This window comes from Xiphophorus hellerii, chromosome 12 (assembly GCF_003331165.1).
Source record: "Xiphophorus hellerii strain 12219 chromosome 12, Xiphophorus_hellerii-4.1, whole genome shotgun sequence".
Taxonomy (NCBI): domain Eukaryota; kingdom Metazoa; phylum Chordata; class Actinopteri; order Cyprinodontiformes; family Poeciliidae; genus Xiphophorus; species Xiphophorus hellerii.
Window position 1 is genome coordinate 11594577 of NC_045683.1, and position 22423 is coordinate 11616999.

Sequence of the window (22423 nt, forward strand, 5' to 3'; positions counted from 1 at the left end):
TGTAATAAGATTTGGGGACAGAAATGTCCCCAAATGGAGGAATATTAATGCAGCCCACCATAGTTTTGTTTTTTGGGGACGGCCACTGTAACTAACCATGTTGTGCAAAAACGAAGCTAGATTCATTTGGGAGTAAATTTATTTAAAATTCATATTTTTCTAGGATTATAAAGAGTAAAGGCCCCGTTGGGACCATTTCATGACATGATTTTAACAGTACAAAATATTTACAATATACAAACAGTATATTAAATGTTGACACATGTACAGCTTTGAAATAAAGGAGCTGAAAAGGTGACCAAATGACAGGCCTTGTCCAAAACATGCTGAATGGCAGTATGACGGTGCACAGTACTTCATGCTATGATTGTGTGAACCAAAAATTTCTCAGCTTTACACTTATTATACTAGTTGTGGTTGCTGATAATTCAGACATTTTAGCTGAATGATTCAGTAAGTAAAAACAAACACAATTAAAATTTAATGATGCAGTGTTTTTGTTAAAAAAAAATAAAACCATCTTGTTCCTCTGCAGTAAATGTTCACACCAAGTTGAGATTCATGCCAGCCTTTCTCCAAAAAAGATTGGATATCTTTGCATTTTTCCAGGTTCACAGGTTTACCGGAGGAGAGGAGCTCTAGCTTTGGGTATGGAGTGACTATGAGAGAAGAAAAAAAAACAACAATTATTTAGAGATGTCATGGAAAAGCTATTACAAAAGACAGCAAATTGAATAGGAATGAGGATAGATACCATAGCCTGGAAAATCTAATTGATTGCAAAGAGCTGCGAGCTTTACGTCCTCGTGACACAGCGGGTCTGTTGCGTGGAAGAAAGACGAACAGATGGAAAGGTGAGCATGGCAATGGAGCACAAGTAAAGGATGCCAAATACGACTACAAGTGGCTGATGGCCACAGGCAGATCACACAGTGAGCAGCAAAGTCGAGAAAAGCCATAGCCAGTCGAAATCTAAAAGACGCTGATGTAGAAACGGGCAAGAAAAGATTCAGAAAGTTGCAGACGAGAGACTTTTGCACATTAAGAGTTTAAGTGTTGGCATGGGACATTTTAGAGTTTGCAGGCATGTTAGGGAGAGATTTATGCTGTAAAGTACAGAGAAAACATTTGCATGATTAGTGGAATCTGAGAAGCCATTTTTTTTCTAATGCCTCATTTTTAATCAGAATAAGAAAGATCATATTTTATAGAGATACTCTATTAAATCAATCCATCAGCATTTTCATAAATTCCAACACCATTGAAAAAATAACCTATTCCAGGAATTAATTTCAAAAAGTGAAACTCAGATTCATGATAGACACTAGATACATTTTAAGTATTTATTTAATTGAGATTATTCTGGCTTGCAGCAATTAAAAGGCTATAATTCAGTTTTCCTGAAAATTAGAGAATTGCACAAAGTTATTACAGAGAGGAAACTTAATGCATAAATGTGGACCTAGTGTGAAATGTCAATACACTGTACAGTATTGGCTCTAAATACTTTAATGCTGTTTTTGCATGAATTACAGCATCAACGCAGTCTGGCATGGAGGCGTTAAATCTGTGTGTGGGTCCGTCTTGTGTGGGCTTTGCCCCACAACCCTCAGCAATAGCTGCCCCAAGGCTGCAGCTATTGCTGTTGATCCTGTTTGTTTCTCTATCACGCTTTTTCCTTCCATTTAACTTTCCACTAATATGCCTGGGTTAAGCACTTTGAACAGCCAGCTTCTTTATTTTCCTTTCCTTTATATTCTTCAGTCTTCTGTTATGTCATTTTCTGAGAAAACAACTTTTGGGTTTGAATCACTGTGTGTAATTAGTAGGAGCATTAACTAGTTTCACTTTTTGACATAATTACTGAAATAAACTTTCAGTGGTGGGCTATATGAGTTATTTTTTTATTGTAGCTCAGGCACTGCGCAGCAAATCAAAAGAAAAGAGTAAACAGAGTCTCTGGGCTTCTGACTAAAGAAATCTGGTGGGATTTCTCTATCCATCTGACAGCTAGAATCTAAATAGAAAAATACATTTTTGGCACCTTCTACTCAAACTTTCAACCACTATTTGGCCTAATATTCAACAAGTAACATTTCTTATTTTAAATAAGGAATTATATTACAGCTGTGTTTTTGGTAATTTCTTTTTCTTTTGCATGAAAATCATTCATGCAGGGGTTTTTTTCTGGACAAATCAAGTCATCTTGGACCATTTATATTTATCCACTGTCCATACACCCTTATTTAAATTAAGAACGTATTTTTAATACTTTTAGGTACAGTACTGCAGTGGCAAAGCAACAGTTTCTTGATTCAATGTAAAGTTTGTTGAGGGCTTTCAAATACAAATGACCGACCACATCAATGAGAGCAACTACATAATTAATAAATACAGTACATAGCAATAATATTACTGTGCAAAATAGTAATGTGCCTACAGTATGTAGAATGTATAAATTAAAATATAGTGCAGTGAAAGTACAACTGAGTTGAATTTTTGCCTGTTTTCTATCATTAAACATTGAAGAACAGATGAATTATTTGGAGGTTTTTTGAAGTAGAGGAGCTGCATTGTGGTGATCATTAGTAAATTATGAGCACCAATAATAAGTGTCTGAATTTTACTATATATAATGTACAGGCCCTTGATAAAAGGTATGAAAGCTAATAGGTCTACTCAGAAATTATACCAAATGTCTCTTGACATTCACTTGTAAAATGTAGAGGGAAAAATGAATCTCCCTGCCTCATCAGAAACTCAACAAATTCAAAAGCTGAAACATCGAGCAGGAGGAGCCAAACATGTCTCTGTCTTTGAAGTAAAAAGCCAGCAATGTGTTTTTGCATATAATTGCAGCCCCAGGTCTCTGCTGGGCTCAGAGTGTGTCTGAGGGAGCTTGCCTGCAGGTGTCCCTGTGCTGCGTTTAAGTTGATGAGGGCGCCTGTGTTGGCTCTGAGACTGGCCGTGTCTCTATGGCTGCCACACGGCTCACAGAACATTGGGTCGCTGTTGCCAGCCACTACATGCAGGTTGCCTAGGGACCTGACCAGCCTGGTTTGGCTCAGGGAGCTGGTAGAGAGAAGGAAAGCTGTTAATGTGTTCCACAGGGATCTACAGCGTCTTGCAGAAGTATTCATACTTTTAAATGTTAACTTTTTCACATTTTGTCTTGTTGCAGCTAGACTTCTAAGCGGTACTTACTGGAGTTTTATGCCATAAACTAATACAAAGTTGTGGATAAGTGTAAAGCTGAAGGAAAGACATAATTTTTTTTAACATTTTTGCAAATAACATTTTTGCAGCTGTTCTGCAAAGACCTCACAAAGGGTGGAGCATCAGCATATAAAACACTGCGTTTTCACCAGATGTGTGCAAAATGAAAAATTCTCATCTTCAGCACACCAATGCTACAATGACACATGATAGAGGAAGCCTCATGCTGTCAGGATACGTTTCTTTAGCAAGGAAAAGGAAGCTGGTCAGAATTGGAAAACAGGTTGGAGTTTTCTTCAAGCTCGCAAGCTGTGGGAGAAAGTCTCTGCTGGAGCAAAGTGCATGAATGAGCTCCGTATGCCTGAAGACAGCATGAACAGCTGCTTTTCCCCACAGATTCCACGGACAGAAAAATATGAAAACCATGAACCATCCCAGTCAGTTGAAGGTTTAGTGAGGCACAACAGGCTGCTTGTTCATAACACTCTAGACAGGAAGACAGTGTTGCAAAACAGAGACTGGGACAGGACAGATGTAGTTCATGGGTCTGAATGAAGTATAATATGTTTTCCCATCCAAGAGAACATGACTGAACACACTAAAGGAATTATAAAAGAAATCTAACACATGGAAACCCTGAAATAAAACCTGACAAAAGGCTAGACTGTGGTTTAGGTGCACCTTCCAGCCAGACCAGGACCCCAAACATGCAATAAGGCATACAATGAAATGATGTTGATCAGAACACGTTCATATTAGAATGGCCCAGTCAAAGTCCGGACCTAAAGCCAATTGAGAATCTGTAGCATTACTTAAATATGCCCTTTACAGAAGCTCTCCTAGTCTAACTGAGCTTGAGCTAAGTTGAAAGTTGGTGGAGATAAACCCTTCAGCATGAGCTACAACCAGTCAGAGTAACAGAACACAACTGAAGCCTACGCCTTTCAGATTTTTATTTGCAAGATATTTAGAAAATCATGCATTCTTTCCTTAGACTTTGCCATTATTTGCCACTTTACTTTGGCCTAACACATTGAATTGCACTGAAATGTGAAAAGGTTTGGTGAATAATAGTGAAAGACGCTGTGCGAGTGGCTATAGCCTCTGGATTTGCTCCTCAACTGTGTCATTGCCACATGAAAAAAAAACTATTAAACACATTCATGGTACTCTTTTACATAAAAAATACAAATACCTTCAGATAATCTAAGTTTTTTTTCTATCAATGAGAAGACATTTCCTGTATCTCCTCATTGTGTGTTACTTTGGTTAATATGTGTTAGAATCAAACCGACCTTCCTCCTACTCCGTTAGCTGGCAGAGATGCTCTGGTCCTCTTCCTGCTGTCTGAGCGGTCAGACAGAGCCAGGGCGCTGACACTGGTCTTACAGCCCTCAACACTGTCCTGTGTGATCACCCTGCTGCACGGACAGATAAAGCCACATCTATTGGTCAACGCCATCTTTTTATGTCTTCATTATATGAGCTGCACGTTTTACCTGAGGGACTGCGAAGACGACCTGGTGTTTATTTTGTTTTCTTCTTGTCTGCAAAGACATGCATAGTGTGACATAAATGTCTGGGAGTTTGAATCGGAAAATAAATGACTGATTTGAGGGTCAGAGAGGGGGGAGGCTGCATAGAAACTAGCAAAAATACATTCAAATTAATGAAGCTTTTTGCATTTAGCAGGCAGGTTATGTTAGTAAACTAGAAATAAATCAATGGAGCAAAGTCTCGTCTTAATAAACATGATTTAACTGACAGTTTGAAGCCAACACAATAAACAGCAAAGCAAGGTGACAGGAATGTCTTTGGGAAAAAAATCATTAAAGAGGAAAAATTGTGACAAGGACAATGTGTGTGATTGAAAACAAAACTGGCTCTGCTGATCGGATTTAAGATTTAACAAACGACAGCATAAAGGAAGAGGATGATTCTGAAATTTTTTTTAATTGGGGTTGGGAATTAGAAGAGACCAGGGGCTCACTTACAGCATTTCTCAGTTAGAGCTCCAGAAGGAGGGGCAGGACAGGTTTGGGGGGGAAGGGGCGCTGATGGGCGGCAGAACTCAGAGAAATCCTAACCCGTCTATACAGAAATGCAGGATGGAAGAAGGGAAGCCATACACAATCCACCACAGGGCAAGGCTACACAGGGAGAGCAGCATGGCTACCAGCCATCTGAAAGGAGGACAAATCCAACAACAAGAGCAAACGGGGGGGAAAAAAAAAGGAAGGAGAGACAAGAGACGTCTGGGCAGGACACAAAGCCTCTCATGTCGTGCTTTTCCACTGGGACTGGATTAGATGAAACACCCTCTTCACAAAGTCTTGCATCCAATCGTCCCACACGGCTGGAGTTTGTTCTGATATTCTAACATTGCAGACATTGTTTAGCAGCAGTCGACACCCGCACGTCCCCATAATTGACTCGAAGTGCAGAAACACATTGAACATGAGACTATTATAATTGTCAGACTTCTCAACCAATGTGAAACCCAACAATAATTTAGGAACAGTTGAAACCAGATGTTGACATACGCTGTATAAAAAGAATATCTTTATTTTGTCACCATCGGGCGTTTAATCCGAACTTTTCTTGTTTAAGGTCAATTACGAATACCAATTGTTTCCATTTGTTAAACGATAAACTATTAAAATTTTTTAAACGTATGCATTTCTTTAGTATTTGCTGGGTTTCCCTTTAAACTGGATTACTTGGATTAAATGTTTCTAGTATTTTTCCAGCAACAGTTTTCTAGAATTTTGGTCCATTCCTCTTTGCAGAACCGATGTAAACTAGTCCGGTTTGTACTCTGTCTAGACACACACACACACACCTTTTTAATTCTGCCCAAAAAACCTCTATTGGTTTCAGATCTTATGTCTTGAAACAAATAATTTCAAGACATAAATGCTACAGTCTGCCTGAATTTAATGAAGGTTTTTAATACCGCTCATTATTTTTGCCATTCAACAAATATAAATGATCGTATTAGTACTAATTGGCCGAAAACAAGAAATGTTAAGTCTGATTAAGCATTAAACAGTCAGTGACAAAAATTGTTTCTCCTTACACAGCGTTGTGACAAAACTTTTTATTTCAATCAAGCAATCAATCAATTTTATCTATAAAGCATCCTTCATGTTGGAGGCAGCTCGCTGGAAACACATAATAAAGGGTATTTCTGAACTGGGTTTGAACAATCCAGGGTGACAGTCTGCAGGTGCAGAGTTGGGTAGTGAACTGAAACTGGTGGGATACTTCTTTTTCGTCCTCCCCTCTTTGTAAGCGGGCTGGTGGATATTAAAAGCGATGTGCCTTCATCTTTCCTTCACTTCCCTGGACTAGCTAGGGGAGTCACTGCTCATATTCTTGGCTTAATTTCTTAATAAAATGATAATCAAAATGCATTTTGATTCATTCTTGACTGACTCAGTGTTTCACCTTAGGTAAGACTTATTTCCTTAACAACAGTTCATGCAAATATCTGGTTTCAACTGTATGGATTATCGAATTTAATTTCATGAAACTGCTGACTTCAATAGAAGCTGACAGAGTTGGAAACCTGCAGGAGTGAAAAGCTTAGGTGGTATGTGAACACCGATCCAGTCATAAATGCAATGGAAAAACAACAGACAATTGACAGTGACTCCAGCCCAACATTATAACATGTCAGACGGAAACAGTGATCAAAACTGAAGTACGTGCATGCATGCGTGCCCAAAGGAGTTTAGTATTTTATGTCATGCATGGAAAACGGCAGAAGAGATGGGCAAAAGTTTGGATAAGCATTCTTCTAATTGTCCCTGCAATTGAACATGCGCTGCAGTGTTACACAACAAAACAGTGGAGCCAGATGGTGAAATTCAGCCTTGAATTAGATCTTTGTACAGCAGGAAATACATTGATACAGCATATAACCTAAAAGTGCAAGTAAACCTCCTATTCTGTCTCAACTTCCCCCTGAGAATGCATAAGAATCTGCTTTTAACCCCAATTCACCCTCAGAAAATTATGCATGATGTTTTGTGATTAACTGTCCTTACACAACCACAAATTAAGTCACAAATCAAAAATAATTAGAATATGGTATATTTACTTTAAAAGAGAAAACCTACAGCTAAACATTTGGTGCAGGAAAGTGATCTAACTGATCAAAAAAGGAAGTAGCCACAGCAGGTTTTTATAAAGGCTCAAGTGTTTCTTAACAACTTTATGAGTAGTGCCAAGTCAGCAGTGCAAGCCAAGAACCAAAACCTTCCGTTCAGCTATTCCAGATCTTATTTATATCTGGTATCAGTTGAACAACTGGTGCTGCTAGTAAAAACAACAGTGGACTTTATTTATAGGCCCTAAGTGACAGAAGAAATCTGGGATGCAATACCTTGCAAAGGTGTTTGTACCACTCTAACATCTTCACTCTGTCACGTTGCAACCACAAACTTCAGTGTATTTTACTGAGATTTTATGCAATAAACAAAATCACAGTGCGTAAAAGTTAAGTGGAAGATTAAAGCTATAATGAGTAGGCACTTTGTAGGACCATGTGGAACCAAGTCTTTAAGAGGATGTTTAGTTTTTGAAAATCTTTCTGCCAATTCTTCCTTGTAAAATATATCAGTCAGATTGAAGAACGAACAACTTGATCTACATTTGGTCTCTGGTTGTAAATTTAGGGTTGTTGTGCTGATGGGAGACGAACCTCCACACGAGTCTTATGTCTTTTTTTTTTTTAGCTTCCAGCAAGTTTTTTTCCTGTTTTTAGCTCCATCCATCTTCACAAGAACTCTGAAAAATATCCCCACAGCATGATGTTGCCCCCACCATGTTTCACTTTTGGGATGTTTTTGTCAGGTGATGTGCAGTTTTAGTTTTGTTGTATTTCCCTTACATGGGTTTTTATGGCTTTCTTTCTCACTGAAATTTTCAGAGTCATATTTGTGGATAAAAAAAGTGCTTTTAGTATTTCTCTAATATCAAACAAAATTCCACTGAAGTTAGTGGCTATAAAGTGACAAAATGCAGAAAAACATTTGAGGGGTTGGAGAACCTCTGCAAGTGACTGTATGCCTTTATATCGAAGCAGAGCGGCTCAGTCCACCAGGCAGTCAATGAAAGGCGTGTAAATGAAACGCATTCGCTAAGTGCATATCCACTTAACACCATAGTAATCCAAAGAAAGAAAGGAGAAAAATAAAACAACAAAAAAAAACAAGATCAGCCATACCATTCATTGGCATAGCAACCATTTCTACAGGAAGAGGATGTAAGCTGAAAAGGAAGTGACGTGCACTTACCTCCTTCATACAAAACCTCACATCCTCTCTCTCTGCCCCACTGTCCCTCTCTCTACCTTTTGAACGGCAGGCAACACATCGGCCACGCCGTGCCCATGAGGCTGCAGCAGAACACTACCACCTGCCTGACATGGGACAACAAAAGCCAAAGCCATATGGGTACATGGACAGAGGCCGGTCAACCATCCTCAGCCAGGCTGACACCCATCCTTCCACAGCTCCATTTATACGGCCACAAATGATGTAGAGTTGGACGTTTTTTAGGATATTTGATTGGTTAGAGAGTATGCGTTGACAGCTCTTGCTACAGTAGTGCTTCTGCTAAAGCTTGCATTCACACAAACCATCGTTTGTTTGCATCGTTTTTTTTTTGTTTTTTCTGTCACCTCTTACTTCTATATTTATTTACTGTAAAAACCACAGTTAGAAAGCTAAATGAGGCCATTACAATGCCACTCAGTGAATTTTTAAAGCTGTGAGCTCAGCAGCTAGTACCTATCAGAAAAAAAGGAGTGGAACTGAATTAGAAGCAGATAGTTTTATTCACTTCATGCTCTGCTTACAGATTAGCCTCCTGGTGACAATAGAGAAGGTACAATTAAATGGAAAATTTTAGAAGTTTTGAATCTGGATCAAATTGTGGTGGAAAATACTGTAGAAAATATTGAGGCACACAAGTTTCATGGTTACAATTAAACACAAAGACAATGAGCAGCAATAATTGATTATTTAAAGCTGTCATGCTGGCATTAATCCTAATGTAACATAGTCAATTCATTAAAAAAATACAACTAAGTTCCTTTTATTTTAAGAAAGCAAAAAGAAAGGTACGTTTATTAATTATTTGTTCATGTTATTCTTGCAAGTCAATTTGCTTTTGCAACTTCCACCAATTATATCACATGTTTTCCTAATGTCATACAGCCCTAGCTTCCATGAAGTATTTGGTCAATTACTGTATTTCAAGTGAGATATGAGATTAATATTATGCATGTCAATAATAATTTGACCTATTATAGACGCTCTCACTGCCAACACCTCATAAAGGTTTTACTGGCCAAGATGCTCATGGAGAGTGGTGGTAGCATGTTTAAAGAAAAACGAAAACAAGAAGAAACGTGAGAAAAGTTGTTTGTCACCATAATGTTTAGTAGTCATATCAAAATTGCTTCTACTGTGCAGCTGCTTTGTAATAAAATGCAAGTAAAGATCCTAGAATGTAGGAAAAAATATTGTTTGTTGACATTGTAAAGTGTTGGGAGTGTATCTGTGACTGCGCCCTGGTTAATGTTTCCCTAATCTAGACATTTTTACACTTCAGTGTCCCTGCAGAAGGCAAATAAAAAACTTTCTATGTGCCACAGAGTATTTTTTTTACTTAAATATTTAACTGTACGAGTAATCCCAGTCATGCAGCTTACTTCAAAGTCTGGCCTTTTGATGAAATGAGGGGCTTTTACATAATGAACATCTTGACTGAATAACCAAGGAAGTTCTACAATGTGTCCTCTCCCTGCCCAATCACCTCAGAGAAGAGGAAACATAATTGCTTTGCAACTGGCCTTTAACTTCCACATCTTTTGTTCCATTTTAAATCGAGCTCTTAACAAATAAGTTGTTTTAACTGGAAGGGCGAGTGTCAAACAACTGTGTCCATAACTCTGTTATAATATCTGAGCTGCTCCTTCCTTGATGCATCATTCATCCCTCACTAATCACAATCATAGCACTGTAATTCACTAGATCTGCATGCCGTAGCATTAAAAAAAATCAAAGAAAAAGTTACATTTAACAATATCACAGCTGCTATGAACTTGGCATTCTAGGTCAAACAGAGGACTTTTCTGATTGCTACAAGCTGGTTTAAAAGGACAGCTGACTGTGCTAGGAAACCACTGAGGAAAAGAGAAGCTTATCAAACTAAATGGTCATGAAGTAAATTAAAAAGAACGACATACGTGGTCACTTTCTGGTCTTCAAAGCATAAGCTGTTTATGGTTTGAAAAACACCTGAGTATACATTTAATGGTCTGACATGGAAAACAATCTCTTATTTCACCCTGTTATAACACATATGGGTGAGGATGCATGACGGTGCTTGCGGACTGCGTGGATACTTACGACAGAGAACCTGAAGACGACCTGGCCTGCCTCTTACTCTTCAGGGCTCGTAGTTTATCGCCCTGCGTGACGCCGTTTCTCTCATCTTCATCATTGTACTGCAACACAAAGAGGCGTTTGGCAAGGAAAATTCAACATCCTCGTGTTTCATTTCCTACAGGTTGCAAAACTATAGTAAAGGCAACAGCTGCACAATCGTATTTCAATCTGGACATGGTAGAAGAGGCGTAGAAAACTCACCAGCTCTATTTCTTCTTTCTTGGATGCCCTGTTCTTGTTGCTGCCGTTGATTGTGATGTCGTCCACTCCAGACAGGATCCTGGTTACAGCCGTCTTGCCGTTTTCCCGCTCATTCAGCTTCTTCTCCCGGAAAACATCTCCCTCTGCCCAGAGGCTGTTCTGCTTCCTGATGACGTAAGTGGAGGGCAAACCTCAGTTGATTTGTTTTCTTGCCAAACAACAACCAAGTGTTCTGTTTTATGTTTCTCTTAAAACCTGCCCAGACACAATAATCCTTTGAAACAGCGTTTGCCATTATGATCAAACACTGGCTTCCGAACAAGAGCTGTCACTCAAACGTGGGAAAAAAGACACACACACACACACCCACACACACAGACCTGATTCACCAGAATACATGTTGTCCTGCAACCATCAACAATGCAGTGAGTTATTGGAAATTAGAGGTGGAAGAGTAAATATCAGAAGTCAGTGTGATTCTTTAACTGCATCAGCTGAATTTTTAATTGTATTTATAGAATTGATACATTTAAAAAATTAAATAAAGGGAATAACATTATTAAATTGTTAAAAGGTGTTATTTTTTATTAAAAGTAAATCATATGCAGAAATATTCTGTCTTTTCAGAGAAAGAAAAATATCATACAGGGAGCAACAAAGAAGATTACAATGCCTGGAAGCTTCATGCGAGTTATTACTCACAGATTGCCAATATTTCTAGGGGAAATGTGTCCCATTATACATAAAAGGCGACTTATCAAAAAAATCATGGGCCTGATACTCTTCACAGAAGACAGACAAATCCCAGCCATGATGAATTTTTCTGGGGGGTTTTTTCCTGCCGATTGAAATTGAAGAGATAACTTTCATGGTGGATTAAGAGAAAGAAAAAAACAAGCCATGGATCATTAAAAGATTATGTAATGTCAATAAACTGATAAAGCACAGAGTGTCAAAGCTATTTTCACAATATGTGCATATTGGAGCATAATAATAAAAACCAGCTCAGGGTTTGCTTTGCTTATAGTATTATGTTGCCAAAACTACATAATATTTCTGTAATTTTCATTGTTCCCTCTCCCTTTTAGCCAGTTTACTAACAGCTGTTCCCTTGCGGCAGACATTTCCACAATGTATGGATGAATGAGTGAGGGAGAGAGCGGACATGGATGCTGGCCGAGATGTGTTGTTTATCCTACTGGGCACTCAGCATGATGTGTATATCTCACCAAGTAAGGAATGCAATTCTCTACTGTATGAACAGAGAGTTTCAGGCCAAATTCTTTAAAACAAAAAGATTGCTGCCATTTTTATAATGTAGAATTATCATGTCAATAGAGACGTCTTTATTGGACATGCAAACTGATCGATGATGCAAAATCCTTGTCTTGTACAAAGACAGCTACCGTCAAGCTTCCTTGGTAACAAAGACTTTGTTATGTTCTGTGTCCCTGTGAGGTTTATAAGCCTTGTCAAAGTAAAAAATTTAAAAAGCACATTTAATTCTTTTTTTCTCATTAAAATCTGGGTTGAATAAACACCTACTCTTCTACAAAGTTTTGCTGTGGTCCAATGATGGATCCTGGCCGGCAGATCCGTATCCATGCGATGGCCTCCGCTGCAGTCAGGCCGTAATGTTTCATCATATAACAGGCGATTAGCGTACCGGTTCTTCCCAGGCCAGCTGGAAACAAAAGCAGTAGAAGCATTGCAGTAATCTTCGTAAGACAAGCGATGCAGAGCGGCGCAGCTATGAAGATGCTTCAGAGTAGAGCCTTTACCCTTGCAGTGGACCGCAATAGCTCCCTCTGTGTTCTCACAGATGTTGAGGAACTTTCTGACGATGGTGTCGTTCGGCGTGCTCCCGTCCACAAAGAACAGGTCATGATGCTCAAAGTCTGAATCTGTGAAACGTCTCGCATCATACATCTTCTTGTTGAGTCTGATGATAGTGGTGATGTTGTGTTTTCTGAAGTACGGGATGTAGGCCTCGGGAGCATGTAAAGGGTACCCTGCAGGAAAAGGAGAATATTAAAACCAAGAGGCCTCTGTGTGCAACAACACACACACGACACGTTTGACCGATACTCTGCATAATCACCATTTTCTATCTTGCTTTTTGGATGAGGGCCACTGAACGCGAGGAACTTCCCAGGAATTATCCAGTTAAAGTCTCCGTTCTCCGCCCTCTCGTAGTGCTCGTACTCTTCCACATCAAAGTTGGAGAAGTTCAGCCAGCCGTAATGCACAGCCTAAAGGAAGGTGACAGGGATTGCATTTCATTTAATCGGCATCATGGCGTGAGAGGATAGAAAACTGTATTTATTGTTCATTTCCATACTTTGTCAACTCCACGCAGGCAGTCCAGAATGTCCAGATTGTACATGCAGGTTCCAAACGAGGCGTCTCTGTGAAGTACAGAAACAAAATGATGAGACCGATCTGCAAAAGCATCCTCTAGGCGATTTAGTTCATCAAAACATTTCATCTGGCTTTAATTCCAGAGATGATATTGGATCTCCTGATTTTATTCTCTCTTTGTCTCACTTTCTAATGAAACATATGTCTCATATGGATCTTTGACAAGATACTTTATAAGTCCTTTATTTATGCTCAACAGACACAGAAATGGAAGAAATTCAACCAGCAACATTAAGCCTCATTTACACATTTTCATGTCAAACATTCTAAACTCTCTTTAGCATCAAAAGAAAACATTTGGGACTTAAATGTTCACTTTTTTTTAAGTGTTAAGGGAAAATACAGGTTTTGGTAGAATACATTGATTTTAGTTAAATATCAGATAACCACACCTTAGATTGAAGTATATGTGATCCACAATAAAATGGTGACTTTTTACCTGAATGGAAGATAAGTTGAATTCCTGGATACCAGCAGGCTGTAGGCGTCCTCTGGTGTCATGTTTAGATGCATCACCTGTACAAGACAAGGATCTTTTCAGCATGCACTCTCTTGTATTGCGTACCAATTTTGGCATTTGACACCCACCCACACCTACATGAAATATGCACATTTGTGCAAAACTTACTGCATACGATCCTATTAGATAGGCAGCGTTGGCTTGTTTTTTCTGATCCCCACAAGTATAAAAAATTATCTTCTTCCTCGTGAGTGTAATTGACTGTCCCAAACATGGCAAATAACAGAAGAGATGTTAAATCAACCTCACTGACTACAACATGGAGAACACAGGAGTTGCGTAAATTCTTTGGCTTTATCGCCCTGCTTTGTCACCCAGAAGTTATCTTACTAAGAAGTATATAAAAACAGATAACTTCCCTAATAAAACTGTGTTTTTAATTTTAGCTGTAACATCTGCTTACTTCAACAGACATGGTGGTGATTAAAAATAGGCGAGAAAATGATTAAATGTTCTAAAAACACCATTAAATTACAGGTGCAGAGATACTGGATCCTCCAGGTATAACTGCCTCAGCAAGTGGCTTGCAAGCACCATTGCTGACAATAGTTGTAAAACAACTAGCACACTAAAACACAGCAAATCTGCCGTTTATACAGCCCACTGCAAGTATAAATAGATATTGACTGGTCAATGTTTTCTTTTCCACTCTCCTTTTCCAGGAAGTGTAATTAATTGCTGCAGTTTACTTTACCTTGAGCTTCTTTGTCAGCTTGCAACAGAAGCGATAAAACATGGCCAGGTTAAGGGGACCGAAGTCCGCATAGAAGCTGTGAGAGGCAAAGAGAGAAGAAAGAGAGTGTAAGAATGGCTATTTATGCAGCCAGCCTCCGTCCCTGGGGAAGCTTCACAAGATCGAATCAGCGCCATCGGGCTTACAGTGAAAATACTGACAGGAGTAATGAGTATATTTGGAAGCTTCTAATGATAGAGCGTTTCAATTAAAAAAGGAGAAAGAAATGTAAAATAAGAGCGTGTTTGTTTTTTTTTGTACTACTGAGTTGGACCTCACGTCAGCTGTGTCCTCTCTGGGACAAGACCTGAAACTGCTGCAATGAAGATGCTCTTCTATTTGCTTTAAAAGCATTTTATTAAACCAGCAGAAAAAGAAGTTGCAACCTGTTTACATTATTCCATTGCGGACAGCTTTGTAGTAGTGAGAGGTTCTGGATAATTTCTTCGCAGGATTCCCAATCTGTTTTCAGTGTATTTTTGTTCCTTTGTTAAACATAATTAAACAATTTTATGTAAATGTACTACATAATGTGGACAACAGGGAACATGTTAGAAAAACATGCTCTTAAATGTTACTCGATAAGGTTATTGTCTTTCCTGCAGTATTTGTTTTTTGTAACACATCATGAGGTTAACTGTATTAAAGTTCTTTGCACATAACATTTTGAATAAATTAAAATAGGACAAAATAAAACCTTTTTGGAAATAGCAGACAATTAAATTAAGCTGTTTGTGAGATTTGAGCAGTTTACGCAGAGGCCACAATAATAAATACAGTAATAGGAAATGTGTTCATAAAACACTTTCAATATAGGTGCTGTATAGAAAAAGACAAAGGACAAAGTACATGAAGTTGAAAAAACCCTCAAAAGTAAAAAATCAATAACCAGAGTAAACATAAAACTACTAAAACCAGAAATTAGAATTTACATTAAAACTAATAAATAAGAAAAGTAAAGTGCAGTAAACATCACCTGAACATACTTCAGAAATACAACTCTGCTACATGGAGCAATTTTTTTTGTTGTTGTTGAAATTATAAGGGCAATATAGTCTGGGGAAAACAAATTTCTCCATGTTAATTTTTTTCCATATATTCAGACCTGCATTTTTTTTTTTTTTACCAAATTCAATACTTTTCCTTACTACACAAGTAGGAGCCCCTTAAGGTTAAGTCTCACCAAAGAACTACAGAGGTAAAAAAGCTGGTGTCATTATATTTTTAGATTTCAAAAACCAATCTTAAAAGTATTAAACATGGACAAATCAGTATCAGCCTTTCCACTGTTTTAAAGTGGATGAGTAACATTGAAATACACTTATTTGAAACAAGGAACCCTTAAAGTCATGCCAACTAAAACAGGAAGGTGTTACCATTATGGATGATGACAAGGTTTCAAAAACACTGCATTCATAAAACTGATTGTTTTCTTGACAGAAAAATGTTTTCAACAGGAACATGTTGTAAAGATATGCAGTTATTACTGTAAAGTGCTAAAACAATATATCCAGGAAACCTGGGCGATCTCCATGGAAATAAATAAATGTAAGGAGGACAGATCTCTCTTCACCCTTTAAAAACAGTCTTCATTTAAAGCATGTTTTTCCTCCAGGATAATGAAACAATTGGAATTGTGGATTTGAGGGAAGAAAAAAAAAACACCCTAAAACTAAGGGATGAGGACACAACTCAGTTCATGGCATGTTTGTTCAAAAACAGGAGCAAAGAGAAGAAACCGAAGCGACTGTAGGTGTTTAAGATTGGGATGTTTTTCAGGTGATAAAATGTTTGAGTTTTGTTGTTTTCTGGTAGGCTTAGCAACATTTCTTTTCTCTGTGTCTTGAGTCAAATAAGGAAGTGAGCGTTTGCTGTTGAGTATTTACACTTCTTGTCCAACCATTATGTGTTACATTTGCCATATATCTTTACTTCATTTAATTAAGTGCAATCTGTACAATCTGTAGATTGTCTTTGGTGGACACTTTTATGAACTGACGACCAAGTTCAGCCTTTCCAATGTAACGTCATCAGTCTTGGGCAACTTTGAGTTGCACAGCCTTCACTTTGTCACCTAGTTCTTAATTTCAGCATGGAAATTAGAACTTCCTGTAAATACACTTGAAAATAAGAAGCATAAAACCACATTATGTATTACACTTAAAATATATTTTTTAGCAATAACACTATTGTAAATCTATTTAAAAACTCAGCACTCAAAGAAGCAGAAGGGCAAAGGGCAAAGTACGGAAATATTGCACTGCAAAGAACTCACTTCTCATATGCCAGCTCTTCATCTATGCAGAAACAGTGTCGGTCAGCTGTGCTCTTGATCTTTTGATAAAGTATGGCAAAATATAGTTGATCTGAGGAGAAAAGGAAGGAAGGAACGAAGGAGGGGGCAGGGAGACAAAAAAAGGGTCCAAGTTAATTACTTTTGACATTATATAACTCCTTTCATCCATTCCAAGCAGGACAGCAGCACTTCCAGCATAACTTATTTAACATTTCTGGTAACATACCCTTAATAAACTCGATACATCTGGAGGAAACATCGTCTGAGGTCATTTTGCGAGCAGATCCGAACATGACGTTTTCCACCTATAGGTACGGAGCGGATTCCTTCACGAAAACATCCAAGTAATTTTTACACGTGAACTGTGCTCTGTTATTTTATTTTTTTATTTTATTTTATTTTTAAAAAAAGGTAAAATCAATTGTATAAAAACTTTTCGCAAAAAGAAGTTTTATTTCCTGATCCTGAGCTGTTCTGAAAAAGAAGAAAGTCACCATCCGAAGAGCGAAGGAGACTTTTGAGTGCAAGTGCGCACTCTGCTAAAACTGATCCCCCTCCCACCTTCTCTGCGCGGGAGACTCCTCCTTCTCAGAACTCCCCGGCACGCTATTGGCTGAGACAGATCCAGGACGCCATTTGATTGGAGGAAGACACTGTTATTTGAGTGTGGCCTCCGCCTGTTTTAGTTTAAAGTTCTCCACATGAGCGACCTGATAGGCCTCGGGATAGTTGCCAAAGCGGTTGCTAGGACGATCCGTCAGCCAGTCAGCTTTGCGATTTCCACTTAAGACAAACCTCTTTCTGTCATGAAGGATGAACTGGAACCAGGAAACGTCATAAACATTTGAAAATCATTATCAGGAGAAGCTGATGTGGAGTTTACTATTTATTATCAGCATAAACACATCACAGCACCGCCCTTGTGCACATGCGTGAAATAAACACGATCGGCTAAAGGAGACGCATGGAGATAATGAATTTCAAGCGTGACTGATTGCACTGGAATAAATACTAAACATCAATTACATTTTGGGTATTTGTTTTAAAGGTAACTCCCTACAAACCCTCTGGCCGATAAAGGACACACGGTGTCGCCATATTGGGGGGGAAAAGCTGAAGAAAATCAAGGAGTGCTGCGTTTTAAAAGGACACAGTGTACGCAGGTCTCAATGCATTGGCCAAGTGGGCTGAAAGTTGACAGGGTTCACTGTGCAGACCCCTCTTACCTGTTATCTCAATGTAAATATCAGAGCTTAGCTCCGCCTCTGAGCTGCTGTGGGCTGCGCGGCGTTTTTTCCTCGACTCGGTTCGCCTCTTCTCGCTTTTGCGCTTCATTCTCTCCTCAGGAGCTGCAGCATGAAGGACATTTCCCGAGCGAAGAGTTTGCCACCGATGCCCCCTCCGCAGTCACCCCGTTGCTGTTAATTTGACATGGCTTGGCTCCTGCGCTCCCGGTGCAGCCTCTCTGTGCGTGCTTGTGTTGTGTTCTGTGTCAAACCGAGGTTGAGTTGGCTCTCTGTTGTGGTGACGTCTTTGAACAGGGGCAGGTTTCTGTTTTCCGAATCCCCTGCATGTGACGTATCAGGATTATATGTCCAGAGCCCACCCTTAGCTGATCAGTTGCCTTAGTTTTGCAGTTTACAGAGACCATTCCAAAAGAGACTAGATCAGGGGAAGTTGGATGAACTTGACCAGACCCTGGAATGTGACAAAATGAAGTGAAGCTGGGAGATAACATTTTATTTGATAATATGATTAAAAAACTTGAAAGATGAATACAAACGTCAGTACAACAGTAATTTTACTCAAAGTACAGTTCTAAAATTGCACTCCGCTATACATAGAGAGAGAGGCTCTGAATGGAATCATAGAAAACAAACAAAGCCAACATAGAAAACTAACTCAGCTCAAAAAACTCTTTCAAGTAGTTCTCATACCTGTTGAAAGCTGTGAATACTTTTAGCCAAAACTTTCTCACATTATGAAAACAAACTTGCATGAAGAGCATCTAATTGGGATTCTGTATGAGAGATCAACTAAGTAGTGCTTATTTGTTAGATAGAAGGAAGATTGCTTAAATATGTTTGAAAATAATAATCTGAAAAGTGTGGCTTGCCTTTGTATTCACTTTTGTAGGGTTCTATAAAAGTGTTGCTGCTCACTTTTATAGGATCCTATTGCATAACCCTACTCTATGTGTACATTTGTGTGGAGACATTTGTGCTCTAATCATACATTTTATCAGAAATGTCCTAGAATTTGTGCTGCTGCAATATTATATAGCACCATTCCATCTCTTTTCATTTACTTTGATACTCCTATATAAAATCCAGAACAAGCCACATGAACTACAGAACCCAGCTGTATAATTTCATTTGCTTGAAAAATGTCTTTTTCAGAAACTTCCAAGTTTGATTGAGATTGTTGTATCTTGCAATAAAAAAATATAAGAATATACAAAATTGCCAGTCTCTCAGTGTGCACAACTGGTTGGGTCTTCCCCTCAAACGCTGGCATTAAATAGTGGCTATAACAACTGTTTTTTTCAGAGGGCCTAAAAATAAATGCGCTTCACAGTTTTTTTTATTAGCAAAAATAATTTTAAAAACACATTATAATTTATCTTCTACATCACAATTATTCATGACTTTAAGTTGGTCAGTCAAATGAAATTGCATGAAAGCAAACTGAAATGTGACACAATGTAAAAAGGTTAAAAGTAGCCACTTTACCAAGGACTGTAGTTTCTTTTCAAAACTAAAACGACAAGAAATATTCTACTTTTTGCTTTGACGTGTGAATAAATGCAATCTATACAAATGTTGAGAACACGCTGGCTGAAGAAAATACGGCATGTAAATCAAAAATGAAATATTTTGCATATTCAGTTCTATAACTTATGCAGATTGGCAGAACTAGTTATCACTACCTCATTTTTCCTGATGTTTGGTCGTCTTTTCACATTTTAAACATTTAGTTTTAAATTTTTTGCTTTGAACTCATTCCCATAGTTCTGGGAACTTTCCCAACTTAAGTAAATAAAACATGTCAGTTCTACTGTAGTTTGTATCTATATCCTGATAAGATCAGGCTAAAAGTGACACTAGATTAAAATATTAACCACTGACCCCTGACAGACAAGAAAGTAATATTGGTAACACAGGAGCTTTAATTTACACCATAAACAGGAACAAAAGAAGTGTGACTTCTAGCAGCTTAAAGGAAAAGAGTAATCCCGAATTAATTAATGCTACACATGCATAATTTTTGGTTTAGGACTGAAGTCCAGGCTCTGTTGAACTCCAGCCAGTTGGAGGAGCCAGCTGATGGGCATGTGATCCAGTCGGTTCATATCAAAATGACAAAAATAAACTTGAGAGCCTGCAGAGAGCAGAAGAGAAGAAAAATAAAAGTAAATAAAAGAAGAAAAACTGTTATGATTGAAGACTAAGAATTTACATCTTACCTGGTCCTGCAATGATGGCTCCACCTTGTTGATGCAAATCACCTTGAAAATCAAAGGCAGGGCTGGTCATAGCCCTCCATATGCTCTTTATTTGGCCCATAAATAAACCAGACTTCACATGAGGACTGGGCAGCGCTGGTTACAAAAACACATCTCGGTAAAAAATTTAATTATCCAGTTTTGTCATAAAGAAATTATATTCTCTTCAGATTTTAGGCTTTTATGTATATTGTATGTAGCCTATCTGCACGTTTTCGAGGGGGTACTTTCTTTTTAATCTAACACTAGCAAAAACACTTTAAACTCATAAATATATTACCAGAGTCTGTGAAAGTCTCCTCTCTTTTCATCCCAAGCTTTAGGTAAATGGATCTTTTTGGATCCACATATATTTCATGAGAATAGCCCGTCAGCAAGCAGAAAGGCTGGATTACATGTAGAGGAGCACAAAGAACTTATTCAGAAGTGAATTTTAAAAAATGAATCCGTTATGGAGAAATAAATATAGCTGACATGATTTTAGTTTAGGACAAATGGCATAGAAATCACAGGTGAAACATTTAAAAGTATTTGTATTCCTTTTACTTCTTTGCATTTCCCCCCTTTAAACGAGAATGTATTTTATTGGAATATTACGCAAACACAATGATGCAGAGTTGTGCTGTTTAAGGAAAATTATGCAGAAATTCCAAAATGTGTATAAATTCAGATCTAAAAAAGGCAATTGTGTTCCACCCTTATAAATGAATATATTGTGGAGCCACCTTTTGTTTTGAGGGGTGTCTCAACCAGGTTTACACATTTGGAGACTGACATTGTCTTTTTTTCTGAAATAGCTCAGACTCTGTGAGATTTCATAATCTCCCTTCCAATTTACAAGTGCACTATTGTGTTGGTCCTTCACATAAAATCCCAATAAAATACATTGCAGTTTATGACCTGACAATATGTGATTCAAGGGGGATGAAAACTTTTGCAGGGCCCCATGTATGCACATACAACATTTATATAAAATTCAAAATACCAGTGTTAAATGTAAAGTCATACATTTCTTGAGACAATGTCACACAGTATTGACATTAACACAATATTGATTTTATTACCTCTATATGTTGATGAGAAGACTGACCTATAACAACCAGTCTTATTCCAGCCTCCTGCACAGACATATAGCAAAAACTGGTATTTCCACAATAAACCCAATTCATATTTACTTAAGTTGTCACCATAACACTACAACATTATGGTATCACCATAATAAAAACAAAATATCTGACAGATCATACGAATGTAGGCACGTCCTACATGTCAGGACTCACCTCCAGCGCTCCTCTTGGCACTTTGCTTAAATCATCAACATACTCCTTGCAGCTGTAGCACAAGAAATTCTGCGAGGACAGATGGTGTGTGGCATTTACATGCATGTATTGTGCGAAAACAAGTTTTAAACTATTTAAAAACTGCGTTTATTTAGCACTTCGTTTTACTCTGTAAGGGTAGGCTATTTCATTCCTGTTTTCGCCACAAAATGAGAAATCCTTTGTGGATGTGTACAGTAGGAGCTGAGGGCCACCTGATGAAATATCTATTATGAGGCTTCTCCTCAGCTAACTAACTAAACAAGCTACAGAAAGTTTTATTTTCTTACCCGGACGAAAATAATGACCGATTTGCTGTCTTGATATAAACTCTTGAAAAGGAAAGAGACTCCACGGCGGTCGTAAATCAAACAGTCCTCGACATCTTTAAGGTTGATGTCGGCAACTGCGGTTCCAGCTTTCCACTTTTCCGTAGAAACCTGTCGAGTAATCGGTGAGACCAATTCAGCCATTTTCTCCCCCTGCATGCAGTCTTCCCAGCAAGCAGCGCTATTTCGGGAGTTGCCTCTCAGCCTGGAGGAGCTGGGAAGTGGAACTTCACGCCCATGGAAAAGAAAGAGAGATATAGATAGAGAGAGAGACACAGAGAGAGAAAGAGAGAGAGAGACACACACACACACACCCACGCCCCACACACACACACAGAGGTAATTTAACACAGAACAGAATTTGTACAGAGCAGAAGAACGTTCGATTTGTCATGTATTTATTCATTAAAAATATTTGAA

At 38.3% G+C, this 22423-nt stretch overlaps 2 protein-coding genes across 10 annotated transcripts; both read right to left on the reverse strand.

Moving 5' to 3' along the window:
* Positions 1-121: 121 nt before the first annotated feature.
* Positions 122-18432, reverse strand: cdc14b (cell division cycle 14B). Of its 9 annotated transcripts, none has more exons than XM_032577981.1 (16): positions 18077-18185; positions 16830-16920; positions 14516-14591; positions 13930-14022; positions 13741-13817; positions 13222-13288; positions 12982-13132; positions 12662-12892; positions 12426-12564; positions 10881-11046; positions 10641-10738; positions 4716-4763; positions 4512-4637; positions 2904-3072; positions 755-820; positions 122-659 (listed from the first exon to the last, which is right to left on the reverse strand). In XM_032577981.1, exons 1-15 carry the CDS (start codon positions 18183-18185, stop codon positions 797-799), a joined length of 1665 nt encoding a protein of 554 aa, XP_032433872.1. In that variant the 3' UTR covers positions 122-659; positions 755-796. The 9 variants fall into 9 exon arrangements, 8 of the variants coding, with proteins under 8 accessions (XP_032433872.1, XP_032433874.1, XP_032433875.1 ...); XM_032577983.1 differs by lacking the exon at positions 18077-18185 and adding an exon at positions 17077-17390; XM_032577984.1 differs by lacking the exon at positions 4716-4763 and having other exon boundaries at positions 18077-18432.
* A 137-nt stretch (positions 18433-18569) lies between these two features.
* On the reverse strand, positions 18570-22280 carry prxl2c (peroxiredoxin like 2C). The gene is made up of 6 exons (XM_032577992.1): positions 21965-22280; positions 21636-21704; positions 21420-21473; positions 20636-20741; positions 20317-20451; positions 18570-20231 (listed from the first exon to the last, which is right to left on the reverse strand). The coding sequence occupies exons 1-6, from the start codon at positions 22160-22162 to the stop codon at positions 20101-20103; spliced, it is 693 nt and encodes a 230-aa protein (XP_032433883.1). The 5' UTR covers positions 22163-22280; the 3' UTR covers positions 18570-20100.
* Between the last annotated feature and the right edge of the window lie 143 nt (positions 22281-22423).